Genomic DNA, 12,883 nt, shown 5'->3' on the forward strand with positions numbered 1-12,883 from the left:
GTTTTCTATGACCGAGCCGGTTGGGTGAAGTATGGATACCAAAGTGATGGTGTGGTTTGTGGAGTGACTACCAAACTCATGCAAGCAGTTTCAGTTAACCAGGAGTGCAGGACAATGTAATAAGTTTTCTGTATATACGAGGGTTACAGGAAAAGTCATGGCAACTATTTTTTTTCCACGAAATTGTAAAATATACAATTAAAAGGTCACGATATATGCTAACATTTAATGTATGAATTTTGAACAACATAGAGATCTGTATCAGGAAGAGAAAAAGACAAAATAAGAAACATTAATCATTCGTTACAAATGTCATCCTGAATGTTGCATGTTGGCAGTTGCTTCTCTTCCATGACCAAATGCTGCTGCCCACCGCACAACAGTTTGGTATGGTACAACATCATTTCCTAACGTTTCCACAAGCTCAGTGTAACATTCTCTCGCATTCCTTCCACGGAGAACTGCTATTTTCATGTAAGAACGCTGTTCACTCCAGGTCACATTCATCCTGCACGACTGTTAAACACGCACTTACTTCCCACTTCCCTCATTTCAATGACTTGGCAGCCACTGCCATCTAGTGGCATCACACACGCACTTACTTCCCACTTCCCTCATTTCAATGACTTGGCAGCCACTGCCATCTAGTGGCATCACAATACATTGCATGTGAGGGGTCTCCACTGTATATTTTAAAATTTCTTGCCTGACATGCATTATCGTGGAAAAAAAATGGTTGCCATAACTTTTGCTGTAACCCTCGTATTACGTGGCGACAACACCATGGTAATATAGTTCACACCTCACAAATTATAGCTGTTAACTACAGAAATAATCGTACACCAACCACCTACTAAAGGTGAGGGTGCACCATTCATATTGGTCATTCCTTATCATTAGTAACCTTAGTATTCACTCACTTCCTTTAGTAGCCTCTGCAGCGCCTCTACATCGCTGTCCGAAGACATGGACTTGGGGCTTCCGACTTCATGTTCAAAAGCAGCAGGACTAGCAGGGCCTTCTGGTGAAGACGATGGGGTTGGTGATGTTGCGGAGGTTTCTGCTGAACCAGGCAAAGGTGCTGTAAGACTGCTGTCCTCAGAACGAGCTCCTTCAGGAGATGACGTGGTAGGCACATCTGACATCCCACGCCTGGGCTGCTCCAGTTGTTTTCTCTGTTCTTCTCGCTCTCTATCAGCCTGGAAAGTACAGGAGTTTCACAAATTAGTTACACAACAGTATCACTTAATTATAAAGGAAGTATACAACCTACTGATTTGCAAGTACAACGGAAACCCTGATTTTACATTCCTCGGTTTTGCATTTTCCCTCATTATAGATATATTCAAACTTTGTATCTTTTCAAAAAGTAAAAGTGATTGCTATCTTGGGTTTACATAACCATGTATAATTTTAAAAGTGTTTGTTTTGTAGAAGCCAGCTCACTATTTATGGTATTATACATAATGAACAAACAATAATGTTTGTTCTTGTTAGAATTATTTAAGAAATATAGGTCTTGGCTTTTGACATCAACAATATACAGGTGCACCAACAATATGTTGAGACATCAACTTATGGTTGATATTTGATGAGAAACAGTAAGAATAGTGACAATTTGTAAAACCTCACACATTAACACTTGGCAAGTAACTACTTACCTTTGCCTTATTTTTATTTCCCCATTTATCTCTTATTATACGTATATTATTAATTTTGCTACACTAAACTTTAGTAACCTTAGCACTGTCAGCAAACTTGATCAACCTTAAACACACTAAAGTGCATAACATATGCTACGGCAGTAGTTCAGCACAGGAGGGGGAGAGAGGGTTAATTAAGAGGAAGGGAGGGCAGGGGGAGAGACACACAAACAAACAAACAATTAAAATTCTGTATCTGAAATCTATTAATTGATCACCTTCACTTACCTGTAACGATTGTCTAATTAGCTGAGCAACCTCACTGTTTTGTGGATCCTTTTCCCGTCCAATCAGAAATCTGACAAGACCAGACGTGTTCCGCAGGACAGATGCTGCATAAGCCTGTGTGACACCAACTAATGACCTACCATCAACCTCAATGATTTGGTCGTTAACCTGAAATATTTCAAACAACTTTGTTATTCACAAAAAAATCATATTGGTCTACCCCTATTAAACACTTAATGCATATGGACATCCTGTAAAAAAAAAATGTCTATGTGGCATTAAGCATAACTGTTGGGAGATGACAGTGTTTCAGCAAATGTTTTTAGCTTTTTGAGAAGAGCGGGCCTTTTACATCGTTTCTGAGGAAATTTTTATACTACCCTTACATTTTTATAATGCGTTGTGTATGTCCTGTCCTTTTACAACCCTGCACTTTTAACATTTCTCAAGGGGCACTTTACACCCTTTTCTTTAACATCCAGATAAGGGTTTTAGATAATGGAATATTTCCTTGTATACTTAGAAGGGTGCAAATGACTACATATAGCGAAAGGACCCAAAAATTTTAATTTGTTCATTCACTGTAAAATGTTAATTGTTGAAAAAAAATTGTTTATGGATGTGCAGTGACATGCTCTAGACAGACACATTTTTTATGCATTAGACATTGCAAAATAATGGAAATTGTAACTAAGTAAATTGCTATCTGGTTATGTTGTTGAAGCACAAAAACTACACTGTAGAAGTCAACTGGTTTCGAAAATTTCACTTTCTTTCTCACAACACTATATGTTTGCTAGCAGATAAAAATAAGCTTAAAATTTATTTTACTTATTTACCAATATATTTCAATATATGAGGACGAGGCACTTGCAAGGACCGATACTGCACTGCCAAGCCCCTCTACCAGTAGTAACACAGGACAAGAATGCCCTACTGTAACAGTTTTACCATTCGTAGGACACACCTCCGGGAAGTTAAGCAGAATTCTAGCTACGCAAGGGGTGAAGACCATTCACAGGCCACCACTGAAAACCAAGGCCCTACTCTGTTCAGTCAGAGATGACCTGGAACTCCGTATTCCAGGAGTATACCGAATACCCTGCGAGTGTGGGACACCATACATATGCCCAACGGGATGCACCACTCAGCAGCGGCAGAATAAACATCAACGTAATATCCGATTATTCCAACCGGAAAAGTCAGGACTTGCAGAACACAGAATCACCGAGTGACACAGAATTTTATTTGACACAGAATAATAGCCAAATGTGCCGGTTACTGGGACCAACAGGTAAAGGAAGCCATAGCCATATCACGGGAAAGCACCAATCTCAACAGGGACGTGGGACTCCAGTTCAGTCACACCTGAAACCCACTCCTGCGTAAAAACAAGACACCAGCCAATGAGAACACCAGGATCCGGAGAGAGCCAATAGGAAGACAGAATCCAAACTCTTCCACATTATAGTCATGTATATTAACCTACACTGGTCTCCATTTCTACATTCCCTGAAGATGAGAGCAATGTATGCGCTTGAAACGTTGGAAGCCAACTCCAATTTAACCTGGCTGGTAACCCGAGCACACTTGTTTGAATCGCGTCACCAGGAAAGTTACAATTCCTATTTTAATATATTTCAAGTTGTATGTTTTGAGATAAAACAGTTTAGAAGCTATGTTCCTAAAGTTGAAACCAATCCAATAACATTCAAACTAATTTGCAGCAGTAACTTTATTATTATTGTTGCTTATTGATTGTGTTTATTTTACTTTGCTTTTCTAGTGGCAAATCATGAAGATGTGGATGAGTGATAATATGATAAAATTGATGAAGGGACACTCACAAAGAACATCCATGCAGAAGCCAGGATTTGAACCCAGGACCCCTGGTGTCAAAGCATGCTGTGCTAACCACTCTGCAATGGAGGTCGACAATTTAAAGACCTTTCATGTTGGAGGAATTAGTTAATTTTACATGCAATTAATCACCCACCAACATTTAACAACATTTTACTATATAAGTAAAAAATCGGAAGCACTGTACCTGTATTCTTCCATCTGATGCGGCTGCCCCACCTTCTGTGATAGTTTTCACAAAAATTCCGAGCTTCTCCAGTCCTGCATCAGCCCCCACCCCCATGCCAATGATGCTCAAGCCAAGCCCTTCGGAGCCCTTGGTTAATTCTACAGGGAAGACATTCATCTTCTCCACACGCTTCTCCAATTCGTACTCGGCAGATGCTGCTACGGGATCTACATCTTCATTGCGTCGATCATACTCAGCCACTGAGTATGTGCTGTATACCTGTAGAAAAAATACATCGAATTATCTCTGGCATATATGTCTGTTTGTCCCACACCATGGCCGTGCGGTCTAAGGTGCAAGCCTTGGGCTCCGGCTACAGAATGCATGCAGGTTTGAGTCTCCTGGGGGAAGCGTAACAACTTTTTTCCTGAGATTTCACCGTGAGGACATTGGGGAGCTATGAATGAGTAGCGTAATCCAGTCATAGAAAACCTACGATGATGATTGGGGTTTGTCATGCTGACCACCCGTCACTGTTCTGTCTGCAGTCTCTAGGTACGCACTGGCTTTCACAGGTTATTATATTATATGTGTCTGTTCATAATGGTGTTGTAGTATACAAAAAGAGCAATTTCTAGCTACAAATGTATACATTAAAGTTATATGGATGTGAAAACTTAGCGACACACCCAAGTACACTGGATCTTCAACTTTACTTTTTTCAGGGGGCTAACATAAATAAAACTAAAGAGGGAAATTGTAAAATGTATGAAAATTTTACAAGACATGGCTTTATTGACACCATGAAGAGAATGTGTAATGAGTAGGGCCACATATTTACAGCAAATAGAAGATCAATATTTCATCACAAAAACTGGGCACATTTCAGGAACAAAAGTGTTATATAAAATTGCATTTTGATGTTAAAATGGTGGATTCAAAAACAATACTCATTACACAAAAAAAAAAAAAAAAAAACAAAAAAAAAAACATTTTCTTACTAATAGCACATTTGTACAGTTATCAGGGTATTAAGTTTATTCCTGTGTAAAGGAGACCAATTTTTGAATCTTAAATTTCTGCAGCAGAAAAATGATCAATTTTCTGTGATTTTGCATAACTCTCAGGATAAATCAAACTTCTGAAAGTGTTGCATCAGTAAATAAACACTAAATTTCATGTATAAAAATTTATTTTAAATTTTGTACTTCATTTTGCACCATTTTGTGCCAAAACAGAAAACATACCTCACACCTGTCAAAAACAAGGCCTGCAAAAAAAAAGCATGACACTTTTGCGGAGCCTAATTATTCTGGAAATCATGCACAATTCGAAGATCTTTTATTTTGCACCAATATTATGTGTGCGTGTGTGTGTGTGTGTGATTATGTAAGAGGTATTTTAATATTTTGAAGCAAAACTCTTGATAAATTCATGTTCATAATAGGAATGCAATACTTACAAATATTAATAAATATTTTAAACAACTTTTAATTAATTACAATTTTCAAGCTAGAATTGGTAAAAAGCATCAGCATCGGTTTGGGAATTGGTTCAAAGTGGTATCGGGTCAGCCCTAGATAGTACTGATTAATGTCATAATTTCCCCTACTGGGACTATTTCAGCATGTACAAGGTGTGAAAATAATTTGTGGGTTTACCTTTATTGGATCTAGGCTGAACTTTACTTTGCAGTTTTGTTTCACCGGAATCGGATAATCTATGTCATCGTCATCAGATTCCGGAAGTCCTGGAACTTCCATCCAAAAATGCCCATCTTCTAGATAATGAACTCCATTTTCAACGAAAGCCTTCAAAATAAGACAAAAAAAATTCATTAGTAATACATGTAAAATAATGTTGTATCTCGCAAAGAATATAATTTGAAACAGGGCCTGCTGAACAATGAAACTTTAAGTCTCTAAATTATTATATTGAAGTAACATTTATATCTTTGTACAAATAATAGGATTGAACAGTTGAAGAATGTGGCACTTTATGTGGCCAGGAGTGTACAACTACCAGAAAAATAAAATATTTTTTTACATTACATTTTTGGCACACATCATTTCTTCTCTCTCTTTTCTTTTGCACAATGTTTTGGCTTACATAACATGTGAGTCAACCAGGATCTATTATCTTAATAGAGATAGAGAGACTGTTAGGTATAATTAAAATGTTATGTAGGGCCTCCTCGATGGCATAGTGGTAACGTCGTCACCTTGAAATCAAGGGGTCCCTGGTTCGATACTCGCTGGAGGAACATAGTGGTTCGGATTCTACTTTAAATTGTAGGTCCAGTCCCGATTAGCCTTTCTGTCCATAAGGTGGACTTAAAACGACAACAAATCAACTAAAATGTTATGTAAAAATAAGTAATACGTGCCAGAAGTACAAATAAAACACAATGAGTGTTATAAATTATTTTATTATATTAAAAATGGCACCAACCATAGGATTTGCACTGTTCAAAGTTATATTTAAAAGAAAATTGAAAAAAGTTTTAAGTTTTGACATTGTATCATTATATCTGTGGCGAATGTTCAGTTGTTAATTTTGATATGCTGAAAGTATTGAACAACTGTCTCGAGGTCATTTGCAGAACAACTGTCTCGAGGTCATTTGCAGAATGACTACCATAGGCGTGTACATGGTGTATTATACGTATTACATTTGTATGTTGGTCATTCTGCACCAATATTGATTTCCAATTGTTTATCTTCTTTATTTAAATAATATAAATATTGCCACAATGATAGGAAATCCTATGCTAAAGTGATAACGAATACTCAGAGACCATGTTAAAATTGTATTTATATATATCTAATAGTTTGTGAAGTTTTGACAATTAGGCTAACATTGTCCATATAGGCAATAGAAACTCCCCCCTAAGGCACTGGCACCCCCAAATAAATAAGCTTGCGGACGCTTATGATGATTACTGATAACTAGATCGTGGATTTTAAGTTTTTATCCTAATTTTTCCTTTACAGGTATGTTAAACGCAACAACTGATGAAGTTTTATAGTGCCTAAAAAAACTATTTTGCTTGTTAGAACCTATTTTAGGTTTATGCACCTAAATCAAGCCTCCTATTTTGATATTTTTAAAGGTTTTACAGGATTTTGTCACACAGAGGAATTTATTTTCTTTGTTTGGTCACGAAAAAAATCAATGAAGAACGTGTTTGAAACGTACTCTCTGTCGATTTCTCTTCCTCCATGTCCATGGTGATTTTTCAAAGCTCTAAATAAAGCAAAAAGTCTTGTGCCATTGTTACCTGTACAATCCAAAGTAGTCCGATCTGTGTGGTCTTGCTCACTTTCACGTCACTTCGGTGCTTTGTGGCATTCACGCCTTGCAAACTAACATTTCAGCACTGAAGTTTGCACCACTGACTATACTGGCCGCGGTGGCTCAGTCGGTAACGCGTCTGACTACCATGCTCAAGGTCCCGGGTTCGATCCCCGGCCGGTTCAAATCCGGGAACTTTTCTAACGTTGGAAGCGGTCCCGGCGCTCACCCAGCGTCGAATAACATGGGTACCTGGGGGAAACCCTGGGGGGTAAAGGTGGTCAGGGGCGTGATGCTGATCACATCACCCCCACTCACGACCGGATCAAGAAAGTGTGGGGTGTTACCCCCACACCCCCTATACGCCTTCATGGCGTGGTGCTAAGCACAGGGGAGCACTTTACCTTTTTTTTTTTTTACCACTGACTATGTTTCTGTTGAAAAATGATCCTCACAGACAAAATTGTGGAGTTTGACTGTGGATAACATGAAAAAAGATTGCTGCCTAACTATACAGCGAAGAGTTGATTTTAGTAGCAGATTTCCAATGGTAAGTTCTGCTATTGCCGTAGTGTTAGACAACACACACAACGTTATGCAAGATAGTGCATAGTTCAGGATATAGGTGTCTCATTATCATTGTCGGTGACTATACCTAATCAACATTTTTCAGGAATTTTGAACTATTATAAGTTTTTTTTGTACCTACTTCAATATTTTTCGAGCCTAACTTAAGATTTTTAGGACCTATTTTAGGATGTTTAGAGCCTATTTTAGGATTTTTAGAGCCTATTTTAGGAACCTAAAAGTACACTCTTTAGAACCTGAAAGACCGAGGTCTACTGATAACAATTTCTTCCATATAATGAGCAGGGGATACTTTCCCCTGCAACAAGCATTTATGTACCTATCTCACTGTCACAATGTTAAACATAGCAGCATCCTCTCAGCTATCCTCAAGGCTCAAGCTACCATCCCCCAACCTAACAATATTCACTTCAAGTGCTGCTTATAATCATGCCTTACCTCTCTGTTCGGCTTATCATTGACGTAAGGTACTTCAGGTACTGATTCAGGTTCATTGTCTGGCTCATTCAAACTGCTTATCGATCCAAGGAGGCCGGACTCTGATCCAGATCTTGAGCCAATATGGCTGGAATAGGAATCTTCCATTGTGAAAGTAACATCACCTCTCTCCCTGTAACAACATATGAAATGTGAGATAATATCTATGGCTGATTGGTTGGTTGAATGAATTTATTTATACAGTTAGGTTTTTCCAAAACTTCAATGCAAAAAATAACAATAATTATAATAACCATGGGCATCAGCAGAGATTTTTGAAGGGGAGGTCAGGCCATCGATAATAGAAATAATAACAATATTAATAATTAATACCATGATTATAATTGTTATTATACAATAAGAAATAAATCCAGCGTAACTTTTTCATTTTTTTATGTTTCATACAGTTAGTGTTAAATGCATAATTATTCTATTTTGTTACTTTTGTACACAAAAGTTAGGGTCATATCTTATTCATAAAGTTTATTCATGACTTCTCACATAAAAGTATAATTTATGGAATTTTGAAAATTGTAGAATAATTTATTCTTTGAAATTAATCGGTAGAACATGAAGAAACTTATTCATGATGGATGCGGTAAACACAGTTTAAGTATTACCTACGTGAAATTTCATGTTTCCGCGTACAGAGTCTGGAGTGGAGATGGTAACACATCGCTTCTTTGTTAGTTCCCAGGCAGCGGTATTTGCAACTACCAATATGTGTTTCGCAGAAACACGAAATTTTACGTTGTTAATATCGTGACGAAGCTGTAAGCCTGTACATTTTTCAAGAAGCTTCAACCTGACCAAGGGTCATTCACTTCCTCTACCAGCTACATGCTCCTCTTAGGTATTTCAAATATGCTAAGTCAAGTGGTAAGCAGACTTCCTGAAGTATTGGTGTAACAAACAAGCTAACAGGTAAACAGTGGGTAATCTGCTAGCATAATAGTAAGCAATAAACTTGACGAATAGGCATGGAGTAAGTCTCCACTGCAATAGAGACAGAAGAGAATGACACTCTTTTGATGGACTTGGAATAGTCTAGAGCGACTCTTTGGTTTTGCTTCGAACAGGCTGAGTCTGCCAGACTTAGGCTGACAAATAACCAGAAGCCTGGAGAAATCTTAGTACAGGCTTACGCTTCATTCTTTGACAAGTATTAGACAGGTAATTAACCTAATTTACCATGTATGATTCAGGTTTGAAGGTTTTAAAATCCAAGTATTGACTATTTGCCATTTCCAGTTCTTTTCTAGTGTAACTTGTTTCAGCAGTGCCTCTTGGGCCGTTATCATCAGGCCAACTTGTTAGCGAGTAAGACTCTCCTCTGAGGATGTAGGAGATTTTAGTGTACATCACCCAATGAGTCTATTAGGAGTGGCTGGTTCTGTCCCCCATTCGAAAGAATGATACGATATGAAGAAACTTGTTCTGGTTCTATATTTTACAGTAGTTTTTTCGATCTAACACAGTTCTTTCATTGGTTATTCTGTTCAAATACCAACTAGGTGAATTTTATTTGTGTTATTAACAATAAAAATAACAAACTTCCTGCTTTTTTGTGTAACTTCAAATGAACGATGCCAATTTCCAATGGGGATCAACAGACTGGTTCGACCCTCTTCCTGACGCCCATGATGATAACCATTAATTTGTATTAACACTATACACTATAAACACTTACGAATAGTTCCTTATAAATTTTATGAAGTATGTGAATAATTTATTGACCTGCTGAGAAGCCAAAAGCCATCATTAAGTTATCAATTAACATAAGAGTAAATGACAATTAACGACTCTCTCCTACTTATATCCTTGACAGTAATGATTAAGCAATTATGTCACCAAGTCATCTAAATTAACAAACGACAGTCATTTAACATTAAGTGCTAATGCCAATTGTCACTCTCAAGGTTTAAAAATGATGCTCACCTTTCCCCCCTGAAATCTAGAATTAACCTATTACCACCTCCCTCTGTGAAACCCAAGGTACAACAATAAATTGTTATAAACTAAACTAAAACAACCATTTAAGAGCCAGGACCTGCCAAGCAGCTTTTTCATTGGGCGACACGTGGTCTGCACATCAAATCCAATCACAGCTGTTTTTTAGCTTTCGAGACGGGAGTACATTACCATTTCAAGTAACTCTCACAAGGAATGAAGTCTGAGATGGCTTGCACCAAAGGCAAGAGTGGTAACCATTTGGCAATATGGGAGTGCAATAAGACGAAAGAAAATAGCAATTGTACCATCATTTTTGTTCTCCAAAGAACATGACTACCCCCTACAAAGTGAATTAAATACAGCAGAACCCCGATTTTATGTTCTTGGATTTTACATTTTCCTGTAATATATATTCGATCTTGGTGGTCCAATCAAAGCAAAATGTTATAAAATCTTCCTAGATTTTAGATTTTCCCACATTTTAAGTTTTTTCAGTTGGGTCCTTTGAAAAATGTAAAATTGAGGTTCCGTTATATAATCATTTTTCATGCCTGAAAATTAATGCACAATTCCCAGTATCAAAACATTCATGAAAATTCCAAATATAAAAAAATTAAAGGTTCTATTAATTTCAGCGGGCTCTGCCATCGAATTAATATAGCATTTAAAAGTCACTATTAAATATCTCAGGTGCAGGATATTTCTGAACAGCATTTTTTAATACATCAGTTGTAAGTGCTGAATCCATAGAATTTGATAATTTATAACTTAATATGGCTTTGCTATGCCAATCTATAATAGCAGCCATATACATAAATCCTCCCTGAACCCTTATATAAATAATATCACCACTCCATACTTCATTAACACTGGGTACATAAATATTGCGTGTGTTATCTGATTTAACCCAGTATTTATCAAGAAAATATTTATATACTTTATGTTTACTATCTTTTTTATACTTAAGCTTCTTCTTAGGTGGATATATGGCTTCTATTCCTATAATATGCATATATTTTAGAACACCATCTCTCGTGGATAAAGTTAGTAACTCCTTTATGTGTATTACCAAAAATAATAGGAAAAATCAGGATCGCCTACTTATCATGCATCCATTTCCTCTGACTATTGAGAGGGAACTTACACTTAGCTTTTCAATATACATTTAAACCTTACCTATAATCGGACAATGTTTCATGGAAAGTAGATTCGCTCTGAGTTATTGATTCGTCATTTACAGATGACACTTCAGCTAACCAGTCTGTCTTCTTGTCGGTGTCCTGCGTAGGGGATAGCAATCTTGTGACCTCCTGGGCTTCTTCGTCGGAAAGTAGAGCTTCTTGACTGAGAATAAAAAAAGTCGCCACATAAATCAAATAATTAAAATATACATCAATGTCATATAATAAGCCATAAAGCTGGTGAATACTTGGAATGCACAAACCACAAAATAGCATGCTGATCCTCTTATCGTTTAACATGTGATGTGCAATTAAACTTCTTTACATAAGTAAAAAAACTGAAATAATTGAGAGCCTACCACTTTCTTTACTTCAAACGGTGGATTGGAAAAAAAGTGTTTAAAAATTACTCCAAGTACATTATGTACATTGAAGGTTCTTAATTAAGATGCTGCATAGTAGGGCTGAGCCGATGTTGATTTGTCGGTAGCAGAAAGTATTGCTTGGATTTTATTTACCAATACTTTTCCCACGTGTTTGTCTTTCACTTGGCCTGCAAAAATGCCACTCAACACTATCACGAAGCCTAATTATCATAGAAATTAAGCAAAATTTGAAGCTATGTCTGATCTTGGGATTATATCACACATTTTTATATTCTGAGGCATTTATGCTCAGTAAGGCTAATCGAGACTGGACCTACAGTTTAAAGTGGAATCCGAACCACTATGTACCTCCACCAGGTATAAAGCCCAGGACCCCTTAATTACAAGGTGACGACGCTACCACTGCACCATCGGGGAGACCTAGATTACATATGAGCTTCCTATCCTATACTAAAGCTTTGCTGGGTTTACAGATACCAAGCAAAATATTTTAGTGTTTAGTTTAAAGCAAAACTCTTGGTAAATTAATGCATATGATCAGAGTAATATTACACACTATTATTAATCAATATTTTTCACAACTTTCAATTATTACAGTGCTTCAAGCATCAGTATTGGTATCAGCTCGGCCCTAATATATACATATTAAATAGGACATACACTCTCCTTCAAAATATGAATTTGAGTTCAGAGTACAATCAACTTGATACATGCCAAACAAATAAATAATGAGAGTCAAATGTAACATTTTCACCTTGGGATTCTTCAGTTTGTTCTTTGTCCTTATTTCTCATGTTAATATTATGGGTGAGGTGATGCCAATATATATTGACATTGGAGAGCATCAGCACGTAGTTTTTCCAAAAAGGGCTCTTGGATTTGAAACAAAGTGGACTTAAAACACACTTAAGTCAATAGCATCCTGTGAAGCTTTGATCGATCCTGATGCAAAATGGTTTGATTTGAGTATCTTTTTTAAAGTTCACTTTTTGCACTGAAAAGCTAATCGGGACTGGACCTACAGTTTAAATTGGGGTCCGAACC

General features: G+C 37.0%; 1 protein-coding gene across 10 annotated transcripts in view; it reads right to left on the reverse strand.

Moving 5' to 3' along the window:
• The window catches only part of Spn (protein phosphatase 1 regulatory subunit spinophilin), a 182,201-nt gene that overhangs the window by 46,703 nt on the left and 122,615 nt on the right, over positions 1-12,883 (reverse strand). For all 10 annotated transcript variants that reach the window (XM_083129969.1, XM_083129904.1, XM_083129960.1 and 7 more), the window contains 6 exons: positions 11,449-11,616; positions 8,281-8,452; positions 5,622-5,771; positions 3,979-4,239; positions 1,932-2,099; positions 921-1,199 (listed from right to left, as the gene is read on the reverse strand). In XM_083129969.1, the coding sequence (XP_082986095.1) occupies positions 921-1,199; positions 1,932-2,099; positions 3,979-4,239; positions 5,622-5,771; positions 8,281-8,452; positions 11,449-11,616 (1,198 nt within the window). The remainder of the gene's footprint in view (positions 1-920; positions 1,200-1,931; positions 2,100-3,978; positions 4,240-5,621; positions 5,772-8,280; positions 8,453-11,448; positions 11,617-12,883) is intronic.

Source organism: Lepisma saccharinum, chromosome 1, assembly GCF_977018435.1.
Source record: "Lepisma saccharinum chromosome 1, izLepSacc3.1, whole genome shotgun sequence".
Classification (NCBI taxonomy): Eukaryota; Metazoa; Arthropoda; class Insecta; order Zygentoma; family Lepismatidae; genus Lepisma; species Lepisma saccharinum.